Consider the following 17,861-nt stretch of genomic DNA (forward strand, 5'->3'; position numbering starts at 1 on the left):
TTGGAGATACAAGGTTTCTGCCCGACAGTGACGCTATCATACCACAGTGCTTGGTGGTTTGTGTTCTTGTGTTCGAAATAAGGGCTGTAAACTGAACAGCTGTGACTGTGAGTACTGAGTGGTCACCTGATGTTTTGGTGGATTTTGAGTCGGTACACAGTAAAATACTTATTAATCATGTTCATCTTGTTTTTAGCATTAGCAATGTTTTAGCTGTAACACAGCAATGGAATTCAGTGGATCCAGAGATAAACGTATACAAATAAGAACGCCTGTGTAAATCGGCGTCGTTACACCTGCATAGCAACCGTATTGTGTTATGTTGGCATTTACTGATATCTTACTATAAAATGGGTGGAGCAGGCGCAAAAATCTAGTTATTTACAATGATGCTGAGTTTATTCCATGGGAAATACAAACATCAGCTAATAATATCAGTTGAAATAATAGTAGCAACTAACAAATACTGTATATATAATTTAGTATAGTAAATACCCACTGTATATAATGAGTATATAGTGTGCACGCACATGCACGCACACGCACACGCACACACACACACACACACACACACACACACACACACACACACACACACACACACACATAATAATAGTAACAATGAGACTTGGGACACACCTGGTGGTCCAGGGAAGCCTTTGATCCCTGGTGTACCAGGTGGGCCAGTGGTGTAGCCAGGGTCCCCAGTGTCTCCTAAAACATCACAGTTCACAACAATGAGATAATATGACCCATCGTATTTTTTGTACAAAAATAATTGATTTTATGGACCAAACAATAAAACTGACTACTTTTGTCCCCTCTCTCGCTAAATTACATAAATTATCTGAATTTAATTCATTCAGGTAATTTCTGTAATGTAGAGAAGAGTCAGTAATGTAGATCAAACACTGACTATTGCATGTCAGATATAGTGCAAGGTCAAATTCTATTTGCTTGTAGCCTACTGCAATATTCAGCAAAGAAATCGTGCTTTTTGCTTTATTAATCTCTCGTCATATTTCCAATAGAGATTGAATGTCTATTCCCCCTCCTTGTTGTGTTCTAGCCTAGACCTCGAAGCAAAAATCAATTGCGTATTAGTATTACAAAAGACGCAAAAAAATGCTATTTCATGGTGACAGATCCGCTTTTGCCTCTTTGTGAATACAGATGACAGTTAGCCCATGCGGTGAAGTAAGACGATAGATTACAGTATTACCTGGGGGTCCTTGGTACCCAGGTGGACCAGGGTCTCCTCTTTGTCCCGGGTTCCCAGGCCTGGCTCCTGGCCCCTAGGGATAATGTCAGAATAATACAAGGTTAAAGGTGTATCTTGAAGTATGGTTCTCATACCGGGGACCCCCCAGGGTTCCATGAGAGGGTTCCAACTGGACCCTTACAGGTCCATTTGATTCCATTTGCATACTGTGGGAATTATGGGGGTCCTATGCAGGACATAATCATGCATACCAAACGGGGGGCCTTTGAACTAAAACATTTGGAGAACCACTACAATAGAAGTTTGGTTTCTCCAGAATGCACAAGCACGACACAGACTCTGGGATGACAAACCCCCTGAAGACTACAGTTATTACACTGACATGACAATAGACATATATTATGAACCTATCATAGCATAGGGCACAACCTAAAGATACACAGACATTAAAATGATATAATATGAACCTGCATTATGACATGCTGACAATGAACACCAAATGGTACCGTACTACAGGAGGTGGCTGGGGAGGTGGAAAAAGAGTTTCACCACTGTCAGCTGCTCAGCTGTCATTTGAGGTAGCAGCGATCGATGTTGAGCATGTATTGTAATAGTGAATTATGTTTAAATAGACAGTATAAATTAAACCATTAGGATCCTGTCAGAGTTTTGGTTTTGTCAATAAATATACTTGGCCAAAACGGCGAGAGAAGCACTTCCCCGTCGGGTGTGGCCTCTGCTCAGCTCTGGTAGGAAAAACGTCCTTACGCCTGAACTACCCCAATGCTTTTGTTGGTATCTTTTCACCGACTTCCCACTCGGCACATCATGCCCAAGGCCAGGGGTCTTCAACGTTTTCAGGCCAAGGACCCCTTAGTTGAGAGAGAGATGAAGCAGGGACCCCCACAACCTTTTCATAGATTCCATCGTTTGACAGCGCAATCATCAGTGTACGGTATTTTGGATTCATGTCAATTTGTGTTTTTGGATATTTAACCACTTGAACCGTCAATACTTAAAAAACTTGATCTTTCACTCTGTATTTAGTCTGCTTTTTTCCTCCCTCTACATACAACCTCTTTGCCTAGCTTTTGTCTTGCTTGTAGATCTGCTATTTGTGGCTAAAGTTCTCAGAATATGGACAGTGGACGCTATAGGGTTCAAGTGGTTGATATAAAAAATAAAGTTTCTATCACACAACAATTTGGAGGACCCCCTGTAGTAACTCTGAGGACCCCCTAGGGGTCCCGGACCCCCCGTTGAAGACCCCTGCCCTCGGGTCCTCGCCGATATGCACGGCGAGTTTGAAATCCGTTGGATCAGCGGTTCTGCAGAATTATGTGACTCACCGGTGATCCCGGGGGGCCCATGTCTCCTCTGGGTCCAGGAAAGCCTGGACTTCCTGTTGGGCCTTGGTCCCCTGAGTCTCCCTTTAAACATGGTGTTATGGGGGCTGGGGGTCCCCGTGGACCAGGCTGACCTGCAAGACGGAAGACACCATCACAACAGTGATATGAGACTCATGCTTGGTTCATTCTTAGTTGCGTGTTGTTGCGCACCGAAAATAGCAGATCGGCAACGACAAGATTATAATGGGTTGTGATCTGCTATTTTAGTTGCACAACACAATGCGCAACAACAATGTACATTTGTCAGTGTCAGCCAGATGAGAACCATTGAAATAAAATTACAAATTACATTGTTAGCTTGAATGTTTTTCTTAATAAAACAATGCTTGTAAAAGATTGTTTGGGGTCAACGTCAAATTTGATTCAACTACCAGAAAGGTGATGAGTGCAATTCACTGGCTCAAATCAGAAGCTAAAGGCTTGTAGCAGTAAATGTCCACCTGGGACGCCAGGGCTTCCTGGGAAGCCAAGGTCTCCTTTTGGTCCAGGAAGACATCTCTCCACGACTCCTGGTGGTCCTTTCACACCCAGCAGTCCGCGTAGGCCCGGCTGACCTCTGTCTCCTGGGGGTCCAGGATGTCCTGGGACGGACTGACCAGGAGGTCCAGGCTCCCCATCTGGACCTACAGTACCATGGAACACAGGACATGATAAAGCGATGACAGTTCCAATCACTAGAACTGTACACTGTTAAAGGGGAAGTATGAACTATGTCATTAATATACCTTAGAGGAGTTGTGTGGAAATAGAAAAAAAAGTTCCCCCCCCCCCCTTCTGTGTTGCCTAGAACTGGAAGATTGATTTGGGGGTTTGTATTGTAAAGTACAACTTGTTGACATCACACCGTTGTACTTTACAATACAAACCCCAAAATCAATCTTCCAGTTCTAGGCAACACAGAAGGGGGGGAACTCTTTTTCTATTTCCACACAACTCCTCTAAGTTATATAAATGACATAGTTCAATATTGAAAATGGGTGGTCTTCCCATTTAATGACTGTGGCAGTGAGAGTCTGGAGGTTTCTGAGATATTACCACAGGTTTTGTTTAAGTTGAGTTATATACTGTATGATACATGTCCTACTGTACTTCATGTCTTAGGGAAAAACTCCAAAGTTCACCTGGTTTCCCTTCATCACCACGATTTCCAGGAAGCCCTCCTAATAAAACTGCAGAAAGAGGAAGGAACTTTGTTCATAGTCAGTCAACTTCTACAACAATTATGAGCACTGACAAATAACCTACAGTATGCATCAGTCTCAGGATAGAAATGTAATTATCAGATTTAGATATGATGATCAGAAGTCTTTAACTGCTGTAGCAGAAACACAGGGCAGTCTATTTGACATGTGTTCTTACTTGTGTCTCCCTTCGGCCCTGGAGGTCCAGGGATCCCATCCAGACCTTGGTTTCCCTTAGGCCCTTGGGGGCCAGCAGGACCATGGGGGCCTGGGTTACCTGGGGTAAGTGTAGATGTCAGAGATACGACATTTACTGTAAGACATTTACTTCAAAAACACTTAATGTATCTAACTAATTTAACTAAAGTAGTAGTAGTAGAAGAAGACAGTGGTAGGTTATACTTTTTTTGCTTTGGTGTTTAACCATATTTTCCAGTGTACTATTCAATAATAGTGTGCACTTGCATTTCATTTATTTTTAAATAATTTGTTATTATTTATTTTTGTCTGGGACCTTGACCCAGCCAAAAGTAAGTATGCATAAGTTTTGACTGACTGACTGACTGACTGACTGACTGACTGACTGACTGACTGACTGACTGACTGACTGACTGACTAATTGACTGACTGAGGCATACAAGCTCCAGTCATACTGGGTTTTGACCCAGGCTTGTTTTTGTTAATCTAAACAACTAAATATGTCTGTAGCTGTGTTAGATAACCAGAAAAAACAACAAAAGAGAGATGACAGAGAGGAAAGATTTCAAAAGGCCATGCCTGGATGTCCATATGGTCCGACCGCTCCTTTGAGTCCTGGAGGCCCATCTGAGCCCTGAGGGCCCACAGAGCCTGGTGGACCTGGATCAGAGCAAGAGAAAAAGAGACACATGGACACGTATATGATCTGTTAAATGTACTGCCACAAAGAGGGGATTTTTCTTAGCCAAATGTGTAGCCAGATTAAATTATTATTGGCAACAGTTCCTCTCCACACACCCTTTCACCCATCTATTAGGAGCAGAGGGTGCTACTAATGAGCATTCAGGAGATAAATGTCTTGCTCAGGGACACTTGGACACATAGATCGGGCCGGGACCTTTTGATTCCATATATGGCAATCCTCTTTTTTTCTCTATTGACATTATGTTATCAGTGGTAGTAACCCTTTTGTCCATCAAGTCCTGGGTTGCCTTTGGCCCCAGGCGTTCCAGGAAGACCTTGGGTTCCTGTAACCCCAGGTTCTCCTTTCTGGCCCTTCAGCCCATCTGTACTGCCAGATCCTGGTTCTCCCTGAGAAACAAGGAGGGAGAGAGAGAGAGCGAAAGAGAGAGAGAGAGAGAGAGAGAGAGAGAGAGAGAGAGAGAGAGAGAGAGAGAGAGCGAGAGAGAGGTATCATTGTCAATAATTCATAATACATCATTGTCATCAATAATCATCATGGTCATCAAAATCATTCAACAATGAAATACAAAGTTGTTTTGCTAATATAATCCGTTAGTAATCGAGTGTGTGTTCACTAGGGGTCACCCTCTCTCTCCAGTTCTTTAACAAACAAGCAAACAAATAAAAACATTTTCAGGTAGGTTACGCATTTCATCCAATTAGGAGAAAGAACTACACAAAGATCATTTCAGCTTTGATCCACTTCCGATTGAATAAAGCCTCCAGGCTTTATTCTGTTTCATCTATTATTTTATTTTATGTGTGTACTTTTTATTATGCATTGCATATTTTTCACTTGTTTATCTTGTATCCTGTATGAGTTCTCTCTCCTGATAGGATGAAATTGATGTCCTTTATAAAAGAGCTGGGGAGACAGACTAGCAATAATTGCTATGGGAATATAGAGGTAATTAACGCTTAAATTCTTGAGTCAAACTGTAGGCTGTGCTTCAGTGTCATTCCTGTCTTTCATCAAACATTTCTGGTCAGTTATCAAGTACCTTCTGTCCACGTGGTCCAGGAGGTCCATATCCATATACGTAGCCTGGCTCTCCTTTAATCCCTTTGTATCCATTTAGACCGGGTCTCCCGTCAGAGCCGGGCCCTCCAGCAAAACCTGGGTCCCCCTTAATCCCGTTTGGACCTGAGGAAGAAGATGATGCATTTTATGGACTTAGTATTTTATGGACTTACTTGTGTTATGGACTCCAACTGCTTCATTTAACATTTTGCCCTCACATTTGGAGGTTGCACTCACCATGCATGTTTATGATGACCAATGTTCAGAACTGCCAACCTTGGTAAAATATTTTTGAGTACCAAGGGTCCCACGCCACTTAACTTTGAATGCGGTCATGAATTTAGACGATCTACAGTAAAAGATCACAATGCGTCGCAATGCAATACATTGAGCTTGTAATCCCTATTTTTGATCTATCTTTTTACATTTTGCATTAACAAATATTAACAAGAGCTTGTGACAAAATGATAACTGTATCCATTGGAACAAAGACTCTTTTTTTATGGTTTAGGTCTTTAGGACATACAGTATAAGGGGGAAATTGCGCTCTTTCGAAACGACCATCATTTCGACCAGAGGGTTAGCGACTCACTCCACGGAGGTTAGGGTTAGGGTGAGGGTTAGAGTCGGGTGTCGAAAAGATGACATGTAGTAACAGCGACACGCTCCCGTACAAGGTTTCCACCCAACAGCAACAATATCAAGTTATTTAACAGCTTTTTATTCTGAGCAATAAACATAAATATTGTGATTGATATCCTTATCAATCACAAGTAAGTTATATCGATTCATCTCTAAAAACATTGTCATCAGTATCATGCAGCCCTAATTTCTTCATGGAATACTTGCCTACGTACAAGATAAGTACAGTCAGACTGCTGGCCTGATCATTAACACTGGAACACCAATCAAACATATTACCACAAAGTCAAAGGCAGTCATACATGCGCACACACGCACGCACGCACGCACGCACGCACGCACGCACGCATGCTTTCACACATGTGCATGCACACGCACGCACGCACGCACAATATCATTCACGCGATGTGTTGACATCTTTGCTTCACAGATTGTGGCTGCATTCTCTGACCAGCCCATGTTCTTTGCTGCATTTCTGATCTTAACAAATCTGCCCGAGTCTTTTGAGTCTTACCTGGTAAACCTCTGATTCCTGGATCTCCTGGTTTTCCAGCAGGCCCTGCGCCTCCTCTTGAGAATGATGGGTGATCAAGACCAGGATCACCAGCAGGACCTGGAGACATACACATACACACATAACAACACAAGAGGCAGCTCCATAGTAAGAAGGCAACTATCATTATCAACATGATGATGGAAATGTGTTAAATTAATTTGTTGTCTGGTCTCATGTAGAGCTCAGGCCAATAAACTGAGTGCAGACCCTTGTCGAGTCGGGGCCGGGCTGGGGTCGAACAACACAAGGCAGAGTTGGGCTCGGGCTGGAGTTTGGGCCCATGCCGCGTTTTAAGTCTCTATCACACAGACAGAGATACGCATGCACGCCACACACGTGCACACACGCATGCACACGCACACGCACACACACACACACACACACACACACACACACACACACACACACACACACACACACCTACCTTTTGTTCCAGTGGTCCCTGGTGGTCCCTGTAACCCTCTTGGTCCTTTAGGTCCAGTTGATCCAACATTTCCTTGAGGACCATCAGGACCGGGTGGACCTGCAACAGTGTATATCCTGTTAGCCTCTCAACACTATCATGATATTGTCCACAAATGTTACTTTTCAGGAAATGCAATGGGTCCAATTATTATTTAGCCACAAGCTCTTGTTAATACTTTTCATAGATACAGTACACGTTCATGTTCAATATTGTGAGCTTGCAGCTTGTCTATTTTCACTAATTGTGACACTGCTGTACAACAAAGCAGGGCATTAATTTACAACAACAACAAAAAAGAGTAAAAAGATGAAAGCGGGAGATACAAGGTTTCTGCTGACAGCAATGATACGGTATACAGTAGCACTAACATCTAGTCAACAGATCTATACCAACTCACTGAAAGCCCTTTTGGTTTTCAGTGACTACTATTCCAAAATGAGTACTGTTGCATTTACCAGGGGGTCCTGGGGGCCCTGTCCCACTGATGGGAGGTGGAGATGGAGACCCTCGGGGTCCTCTGATGCCTGGATCTCCCTCCATTCCTGGTGGCCCCCTGGAACCTTTGGCTCCATCTCGGCCTTTGTCACCTGTGAAAGTACCGTATGGCTTTAATATCAGGAGCATACCACTAAGCATTATCTAACCGCTACCATTAAACATATGTATTGTACATACGTTGATACATACATTGTCTGAAAGAAGCCGTACAAAAATAAGACTCTTGTGTACCTTGCACAAAATGTAACCATAAACTACAATAATTGAGTGCAACATAGAAATACAATACTACACTATAGCACTATAGGACAGAATTCGTCCACTGTAGAACAGTCCCTGCTTGGTTCTTTTTTCTGCTTTTCCAAATGACCTAATAGTCCTTACTCCTTAATCACCAGACTTAACGTTTCCTTCCTTTAGTTAGGTTAGGTATTTATTTGTCTGTTTTGGTACTGTACTAGTCCTCTCATCTGTGCATAAGAGAAACAGAGAGTTACCTATTGCACCTGGTGGTCCTGGTGGACCGCCTGGTCCATCTGGTCCTAACCCTGGTGCTCCATCTGGTCCAGGGTCTCCTCTCAGACCTGCAGTAGTCACAGTGATAGAAGTCTCTATAAAGGGAAGCACACACCGGCCGCGGGCGGCTGCGCAGCTTAGCGTTGCAGTATTGACGTGCATGAAGTGCCGCACATAAACACCAACTGGATGCGACGCGCTGCTGCGCGGTGCATCCATTTCCCCTGGTGGGGAAAAACACTTTCACCACGCGGCAGCGCCTAGAAATAGAACAGCAGCGCATCGGCGCGGCGGGCGAGGCGGCAGACCCGCGCCTTCCGTGGCCGGTGTGTGTTCCCCTTAACAGTGGTTCTCAACCTGTGGGTCCCCAAATGATTTTGGGGGTCCCCAGGTGATTAACTTAATGTGCAACATTGTTTTCTCAGTAAACAAAGCAACATAAAGTTTAAGTGTACAGAGGGTATATGCATTATGCACATTTCTAAAGTGACAATTTAAGGACTTTTTAATACCTATAAAATGACAAATTAAACATTGGCCAAATTGTCAAATATTAGAGGCAGAGATTGTGAGAATATTTTCACAGTAGAACCGTGCCATACAAAATGCCTCAACTCTTAGTGCTCGTCAAGGTGGGGGGGTTCCAAGTTGGGGGTCTCGGACTGAAAAGGTTGAGAACCACTGCTCTATAAAACTCTAGGGCTTACTAGGTACTACTGTACTGTGCAAAAAAACATATTTCTGCATAATATATATATAACAGCTGGGCATTTATTCATGGGCAGGATTCCAATTTCAAATATTGCAACATTTCCCACGATAGTCTGCTGAATATTAAAGATCTGTCTGGAAAGTTAGTATACATACATAACAGCTGGGCAATTATTCATGAACAGGATTAAAGTTTCAGATCCTGTCTGAAGATTAGAATCTGTGTAGAATGTTGGACAGCGGATGGGTGCGGTGCACTTATCCACAACTGAAGATGTGAACGTGAGATATTTGTGTAACAGTCCAGTACCTGGTGACCCCGGTAGGCCATCTTTGCCCCTGATTCCCTTTGCTCCAGGAGGCCCCGGACCACCTAACCCAGGCACGCCAGGAGGGCCAGGTTCACCGGCCGGACCAGGCCGACCAAACCCAGGAGCACCCTGGTTCCCCTTTTCACCAAGATGGCCGTTGAGACCTATAGGGAATGGACAGGAAACGGTGATGTCTTTAACTCTATCCGTGCCAGAAGCCAAAATGGCTCCAAGGTAGATATACCAAGATTTTGTATGTTTTTCTTTACTGTGAAATGAAAAAATATTTTTTTGGGGGGGGCCCACTGATTGATCACAGAAACAGACACAGTCGTTGTGATTCAGTGGCAAAAATAATTTTGTCAATCAAATGGTTCCAGAGATAGAGCAGAATGAATCAAAAAAAGTGTCCACCCACTAGACTGAACACACATTTTCTCATTCAGCCAAACGAGGGAGCCAACACACAAACAGAAAAAAGCATCTCTCTGATCTCAGGTCATTTTGACAACTTAAAAAAAAAATAAAGAAAAAAAAAATGTTTTTTTTCTTTATTTTTTTCCCCCTTTGATCTAAAGACGTCAAAGACGTCATTAGCACACGGGGCCCTTTGAAAAAAGACGTCAAGAGACGTCATTGGCATTGAACTACAGGTAGCCTACCGTTATTTTGTTCCTTTGCTTATTTTCTTTATTATTTGTGACTACTTTCAGTGTAACGTAACTCCACAAGGGCAACATTTCCACACACTCTCAGTACAGTACTTGAGGCTGTGCTATACAGTAGTTATGTGAGCTATTTTAAAATGTTTAATTTATGTAATTTCTTAGATTTTACTGTATATTTATTTGACATTTTCTTGCAATAAAAAATGTAATCAATAAATAAATAAAAAGGAAACCCACCCCATAGAAATGCGTCCGCGACCCCAAAAAATTGTACCGACCCAGTGTTTGGGAACCACTGGTCTAAACCAATGAAAAGAAGCAAATCACTGTTACCTTGAAATGAGAACGATTTACTGTACCTCCAGCTCAGAATCACCCAGGGCCATTATCTAAGCTTCTGTATTTCCACCTGATACATGCGTTATAATCGGCTGGTATTTCAGTGAGGTGAGATTTTTTTCTTCCCCTTTTTAAAAAAAAAATTTTTGTGGGCTTTTTCTGCCTTAATTGTTAGGTATACAGTAGGTTGACAGAAAATGCTGCGAGAGATGGGGGGTGACAGACACGCAGCAAAGGTCGTCGGTATTGGGACTCGAACCCACGACACGCTGTCAGGCCGGATTTCCAGCCTAGGTGCCTGGACCGCTATACCCTGTGGCCCAGGCCGAGGGGAGATTCTAATGGGCTGAAATGTCTCCCTTGTCTAAATGTCTACCGTAGTTGAAAGACTGACCTGGGGGTCCTGCGTGACCATCTGGTCCTGGAGGTCCCGCTGGTCCTCCTATAGCACCTTTACAGGAGTCCTTATCACCAGCTAGTCCTGGTGGTCCCACAGAGCCTTTATTACCTGCAGACATGCGGATATTAGCAATTCAATTACTTTCAAGGTTGTGTGTGTGTGTGTGTGTGTGTGTGTGTGTGTGTGTGTGTGTGTGTGTGTGTGTGTGTGTGTGTGTGTGTGTGTGTGTGTGTGTGTGTGTGTGTGTGTGTGTGTGTGTGCAATGTCAATCTGTGCATATACACAGCTTTTTTTATCGCATACCCTGGGGCTTGTAGCATATGAAGAAAGATATTAGCAAGTCAATAACTTTGTGTATGTGTGTGTGGGTGTGCACACGACTGTGTGTGCGTTTGTGAGCATACACAGCTTTCTTATAACGTACCCTGGAGCTTGTAACATTTGCAGATTTTAGTTATTCAATGCGTGAATGTGCGTGCTTGTGTGTGTGTGTGTGTGTGTGTGTGTGTGTGTGTGTGTGTGTGTGTGTGTGTGTGTGTGTGTGCGTGCGTGCGTGCGTGCGTGCGTGCGTGTGTGCATCTGCAGACATTGATATTTCCAAGGTACCCTTTTCTCCTGGACGACCAGGAAGGCCTGGTAGTCCAAAGGCTCCAGGTAGACCGGGAAGACCAGAGTCTCCTGTGGAACCTTGATCTCCATCTGCCCCAGGGAGTCCTGGAAGACCTTTAGGGCCGGTGTAGCCTGGTCCACCATCTCCCTGCCCACCAGAAACAGTCGTATTGAAACAATTTAATCATTATTCACAGTGTGCAAGCAGCATGGTGTGTTGTCAGTTTCTGACTGTCACTACTAAAACCAAATGACGTGGGTTTATTGGCAACACACTCTGGGGCTGTACCTGAAATTACTGTCACTAAACAGTAGTGAGCTCATATTATCCCACACTGCATTGTGAACGAGAGTGAACAGTAGGGTACAGCCGGTGGTCACTATCGCAAACCCTATTACCATACCATATCATCATGCATTGTGAAGAAGCTCATAATGTTTGTGTGGAGAGGGGTTGGGCGCATGCTGGACTCGGAAGCATTTATCTTTCAAATGAACTTTCACGGTCGGACAATGAACGTTTTCTGATTCGACATGACCCTGGGGCGTCCTTTGAATGCTCCTGTGCGCAGATCTGAGCGACGCAGAATATCCAGCGATTTTTCAAAGGTACGTGAAAAACGAAATATCTTTCAGATTTTTACATATGAATATAGTCTCTGCATAGAACTGCCTGTATATGGAGAAGAGAGTAATGATGTCCCCACATCAGGACAGTCCTAAGAAGGGCATCATTAACTTTGAGAGTGTACGAATGTCAACATAGATGCACCTTTGGTTAACTTTGTACACAAGTTAAATGAACACTGCTGGTTTTACATTGTGGGTGTTACTGGGCTGTTACAGGGTTATTAATTCTGACACACGCACAGGACACGAGTCACAATGGATATTATCCAGTATCTACACAATCTAGAGGACAGTAGGAGCTCTCCGTGGTGCTGAAAGAGGTGAATGTTCTGTGAAATCGAGAGAGAATAAGCAAAAGGACAAGGACTCCTGGTTCTTTCAACACAGCGCTCCAATTCAGAAGGTCAATTTTCATTAAAGCCCCATGTAGAAGTTAACAACCTTCACACAATTGTCCTTTGCAGACATAAAATCTATGATAACATAGTTGAGAATGATTGTTTTTGTCAAATGGCTCCTTTCCACAAACCGACCCTAACTCTCTGTCTGTATGTAGTATAATACTGTATGTAGTATAATTGGTTTGGAATGGATGTTTTTTATCACAACTCCAGAAATTGCTATCTCTTAGAATTATGAATAAATAAGTAGCTAAATGTATTTTGGGAAAATAAAGCATGCACATTGGGGCCATATATAATCTCTAGCCCTGCTTTTGGTCTGCATAGATAATGATATAGATACAGTAAGAGAGCAGCAATAGTAATCTTTTTTCTCTCCCTGCCCTCGTACTTCTGGTACTGACTGTACATTTTCAAACAAACATCCTGTGTAGTTCTAACCTTCTGTCCTGGAGGTCCAGGCTGTCCTCGAACGCCTTCTCGGCCAGGAAAGCCTCTCCCTGGGGCCCCTGGGAGCCCTGGCTGTCCCTTGTCACCTATAGGACACATATACACACTTTTCTACAGCTTGATTTCATTCATTTACATTACTGTCAGTATCACAACTGTTTAAAACAGGGTTCCCCAATAGGCGGCTCGCGGGCCATTTGCGGCCCGCGAGGGGCTACTGTCTGGCCCTCACCAACTCCAGTAATAATGGTGGTATAAGAGCAGCAACAACACTAGTATATCGTCGTTGTCGGGGGGAAACCTTGTATCTCCAAATTTGTACGTTCTTTCCCAAAGTAAAGCCCTGCTTCATCATACAAGGCCGTCGCACAAAAGTAGTGAAAACAGCTGATCTACAGATCGGCTGTTTTCACTAGTTTAAATCATTTTTAAAATGATAAATGCAAAACAAACGGTTTTGGACATTTTCACCCGACAACGACCATATCTGAACTGTCGCTGGAGTAGCGGGAACGCCACCGTCGCCCCCTGGCCCCTGCAATGTTGTGGCCCTCGGCTTGGTACCCTAGACATAATTCGGCCCTTGGGGAAAACTAATTGGGGAACCCTGGTTTAAAAGAAACACAGTTTGTTTGTTTGCTCTACGCCAGGTCTGTTACCTTTATGTCCTGGAAATCCTATCACTCCAGGGTATGAGATGTCTCCTCTTTCTCCTTTCTGTCCAGGAGAACCAGGAGACCCTGGATGGCCTGGTGTTCCTCCATTCCCTGTGAAGTGAAGTGCACCAATGACTGTAAAGTGATCCATCTGTTACATCAGTGGTTCTCAAACCTCTTTCACTGCAAGGACCTCCAGTTTGGTATGCTTTTAGGCCACGGAGCCCCATAACTCTGAGAGTGTTCCATGTGGAGGTTACCTGGTCTTCCATGTGGCCCAGGTAGACCTTTATATCCAGGTGGTCCAGGGTCTCCTGTAGAGTGAATGTGGCTGGGCTCGCCTTTCTGGCCTGTCAATGGAGGAGCAAGGGCACATGGACATGCACAGCTGAAGGATGTTACAGGAACAGTCCCTAAATAAACAACCCCCTGCCTGTCCATTCCTCTGTCTGTCTTACTGTATGTATGTTTTTGCTTGTGTGTACCTACCGGTATGTATCAGTATATATATACATTTTGTGTCTGGTGAATACATTGTTTGACTGTACCTGGTAGTCCTGGGTTGCCTGGTAAACCTGACACCCCACTGTCTCCCTTTGGTCCAGGGAGTCCAACTGGTCCAATTCCCAGGGTCCCCGGGTGGCCAACTGGTCCTGGTAAACCCGGAAATCCAGGCATACCTGGAAGACCACGGTCTCCCCCAACACCAGGGTAGGCATACTGGATAGAGGAGATTAACTGAGCATATATTCGGTACAGCAGTACATTTATCAACCTATTTACTTATTATTCTTCATTTCAGCAATTGATGGCAAGTGGAAAAAAAGTCAAAGGCAAAAGCCAAAAGTCCCAAACCCCTCACCGAATCCCCCTTGGGGCCGCGATGACCCTTTGGACCTGGTAACCCAGGGGGTCCGTGGAGACCATCAAACCCAGGCCTTCCTAGTATGCCCAGTTCTCCTTTCTCCCCTTTTATCCCAGGGCAATGGTAGCAAGCTGAGTCTCCCTTTGGTCCCGGGATGCCTGGAAATCCTGTTTCACCGTTTGGACCCTACAGAGAAGTTCCAAGTTCAAAGGTCAAGGTTGACCTCATTGTCATAATATGATAATGAGGTTCTCCTATATTATAGGAGAACTTTTGTTGGCCGGGTTACAGTAAGTGGACAAACAGAGAGTACACTGCAAAGCTTCTACAGTAGGTCTAGGAGACAGTGTTTCTTACTGGGAATCCAGGGAAACCTTCTGGTCCTGGTAAGCCTGGATCTCCCTTGGGCCCTGGCCCTTCACTATAACCTGAATGACAAGACACATAGAATAACCGTTCCTGGAATATGGCCTCCTTCATTTTTGCCAATGTTTCCAGGACATGACTGGGAATTAATGACAATATGGACCCAGACATATTCACAAGAAAGCAGGAAACCATCCTGACTGGGTTGGGTTTTTCACAACCCCGTCTGGATTATTATAGCCCATCTACAAGCATTATGAGCATGTAGATCTGCTATTTTCTGTGCATGACACTGCTTGCAAATGAGTGTATCAAGGCCTTTAGGGGAATATTGTTACCTGGGATGCCAGGCAGACCTGGTAGACCTGGCGGGCCTGGTAATCCTCCTGTCCCACACTCATAACAGGGGTTCCCCTTCTCTCCTGCAGACACACACACACACACACCACACACACACACACACACACACACACACACACACACACACACACACACACACACACACACACACACACACACACACACACACACACACACACACACACGTAAAATCCACTGTGTTATTTTAACTCTCAGAGTTGCAGACACAATACAATCTCTTATAAAATGTTTGTAGCACTTCAATATAATTGACCTTTGCACTGACTGAGGCTGCACTGAAGCAAACAAAAAATATGACTATAGAATTAATGGTGTATCTTTAAAGATAATTGCTCAATTTGACCAATGAGAGATTTAACTCATACAGTGCCATCCGGCCACAAGGGGTGCTAGAGTGCCAGAAATTTCTCCATTGACCTTCTTTATAGCTTTCGTCGACCCTCTCCCAACTGGCTTTTGTTTTCACTCCGGTCAATCCTATGGGTGTCCAGAGGAGGAAGCTAGCTGACACGTAGCCAAAATGCTAACCCATTTAGAAGCCCGATCTAAAGCTATTTCAGCCGCAAAAAACTTTCTCTTTGGGTCTGGGGACACAATCCGGAGAAAATCCTGTCTAAAGATGTGATTTATTATTGGAGTGGGCGGCGCGATTCGGCCGTTAGCGCGAATACGGCCCGTGGATGGCCGAGTCTAAGTCCCAGAAATACAGAAAGTTCACACCTTTTATTCCAAACTGTCCATCATATCCACGTGGGCCTTCCATCCCCTTCATTCCTTTAATTCCTGGAAAACCCTTTGTGATCCTGCTGCCTGCAAGAATCATCATGAGCAAAACAGGCGAGAAAAATATTTTTTATTTCTTTATTTAAAGAGGATTGAATCCATATGTGATGTTGTAGTTTGTTTTACATTTCAGGTTAAAAACCACAGCGGGGTAAAACATAGCAGGCTGGATAATAGACCATATTCACATGGCGGACAAGAAAGAAGTATATAACAAATGATTTTTTTTTTTTTTTTTTAATTGAAGAGGTTACACAGTATTACTCGACACAGTATGGTGTTGGCACAGTAATGACCTCTGTCTTCAGGTGGTCCAGGTGGTCCTGGATCCCCAGGAAGTCCTTTATCTCCAGGATCCCCATCTAGCCCCGGGGGCCCAGAGTACCTGGGCCCTGGCTCCCCTTTATCCCCCTGAGGGCCTGGAAAGCCAGGAGGACCAGGTGTGCCCGGGACGTATGACCCAGGAGGTACCCCGCCTGTATGGGAGAAATGAATGAGAGAGAGAGAGAGAGACTCACTGGGTGTCTAGCTGAGGTCAACACAAAGGTACTGGTTATATTTCAACAAACAATGTCGCATGGTGTATCCTTTCTGGTGTACAATTCTTGATTACCTATCAAAATGGTTGGGATTCACCATACCCCCACTACCACTGCTCTGTCTTTTAGGAGACAGGACAGTGGTCCCTGGGTTAAATAAAAAAGCTTTTGTAATAGTAAAGGTTGGACTGGTCACAGCAGCCAGAATCCTGCTGCGGAACTGGAAAACCCCAAGAACCCCTGTTTTTAAAGAGTGGAACGAGGAGATTATCAAAATCACATCGTATGAGTACATGCTGGGAAGAGTGAATGGTATGGGAAAGATGAAAGAGATATGGGATAGTTTTCTAACATATATGACACTTATTTGAAGATGTGAAGAGGTTCCTACTTTTATTTCCTTTGTATTTTTATTTTGTATTTTTATTTTTGTATTATCTTGGACTGACTGTATATGTTTGTACCTGTTGTTGTGCTGCACTGTACCACCCATTACCACTTTTTGTATTAAGAAGAAAAAATAAAAAACATTTGAATTATAAAAAAAAAATATTTCAACAAACACTAATAAGCCTGGTCTAACAAATTTATCAGATGACTCACCTGGGCGCCCCTTGGGACCAGGAAATCCCACAGGACCTGGTAAAACAATTATTATTATTAACATTATTATAGCACATACAGTACATTAAATGTAGCTGAAACACAACACAAAGGCGTCAGTGTATAGCAGGGGTGGGCAACTTTGATGATGGTGAGGAGGGCCACTATATTTCCACCTTCACTCCAGAGGGCAACACTGCATATTGTTACGTCCTACTTTGTCATTCTAGTATCTCATACAAAAGAAGAAAAAATAGCAGATCTACAAGCTCAAAACGCATCGCGCTGCGATGCATTTTGAGCTTGTAGATCGGCTATTTTTGCTTCTTTTGAATTGAAATAGGCTCTATGCATATACGCCATTTTGTTCTACTTCCGGGTGTCTTTCGACTTCCTTCACAGGTGTTACCAATGATACTAATGCAGGGTCTGTTCCATTCTGGTCAAACAGAGTCAGGGTGCTGATATTGTGCATGTTGGCTCACTGGAAACACTCTGCTACACCAGTGGAGACCCACTGTGCAATAAATCAAACAGAGCCTTGATTAGTATCATCAGTAACACCTGTGAAGGAAGTTGAAAGACACCCGGAAGTAGAACAAAATGGCGTATATGCATAGAGCCTATTCTGTTTTTTTTTTTTTTTTTTTTTTTTTTATTGGAATCCTGAAATGTAACATTTTGATTGAATTTCAA

General features: G+C 43.7%; 1 protein-coding gene across 1 annotated transcript in view; it reads right to left on the reverse strand.

The window, feature by feature from the left end:
* LOC308285052 (uncharacterized protein) overlaps nt 1–17,861 on the reverse strand; it is a gene marked incomplete at both ends in the record, with an annotated part of 49,903 nt that overhangs the window by 15,933 nt on the left and 16,109 nt on the right. Inside the window, 25 exons of the mRNA XM_080725770.1 lie at nt 640–714; nt 1,223–1,295; nt 2,572–2,702; nt 3,072–3,254; nt 3,991–4,089; nt 4,590–4,670; nt 4,976–5,102; nt 5,756–5,898; nt 6,652–6,658; nt 6,932–7,030; nt 7,398–7,513; nt 7,895–8,026; nt 8,435–8,521; nt 9,475–9,639; nt 10,877–10,990; nt 11,470–11,639; nt 12,914–13,058; nt 13,632–13,739; nt 13,889–13,978; nt 14,177–14,348; nt 14,491–14,679; nt 14,851–14,921; nt 15,961–16,050; nt 16,320–16,499; nt 17,166–17,201. Coding sequence (XP_080581896.1) covers nt 640–714; nt 1,223–1,295; nt 2,572–2,702; nt 3,072–3,254; nt 3,991–4,089; nt 4,590–4,670; nt 4,976–5,102; nt 5,756–5,898; nt 6,652–6,658; nt 6,932–7,030; nt 7,398–7,513; nt 7,895–8,026; nt 8,435–8,521; nt 9,475–9,639; nt 10,877–10,990; nt 11,470–11,639; nt 12,914–13,058; nt 13,632–13,739; nt 13,889–13,978; nt 14,177–14,348; nt 14,491–14,679; nt 14,851–14,921; nt 15,961–16,050; nt 16,320–16,499; nt 17,166–17,201 — 2,883 coding nt within the window. The remainder of the gene's footprint in view (nt 1–639; nt 715–1,222; nt 1,296–2,571; nt 2,703–3,071; nt 3,255–3,990; nt 4,090–4,589; nt 4,671–4,975; nt 5,103–5,755; nt 5,899–6,651; nt 6,659–6,931; nt 7,031–7,397; nt 7,514–7,894; nt 8,027–8,434; nt 8,522–9,474; nt 9,640–10,876; nt 10,991–11,469; nt 11,640–12,913; nt 13,059–13,631; nt 13,740–13,888; nt 13,979–14,176; nt 14,349–14,490; nt 14,680–14,850; nt 14,922–15,960; nt 16,051–16,319; nt 16,500–17,165; nt 17,202–17,861) is intronic.

Source organism: Nannobrachium achirus (assembly GCF_963921795.1).
Source record: "Nannobrachium achirus genome assembly, chromosome: 5".
NCBI classification, from domain to species: Eukaryota; Metazoa; Chordata; class Actinopteri; order Myctophiformes; family Myctophidae; genus Nannobrachium; species Nannobrachium achirus.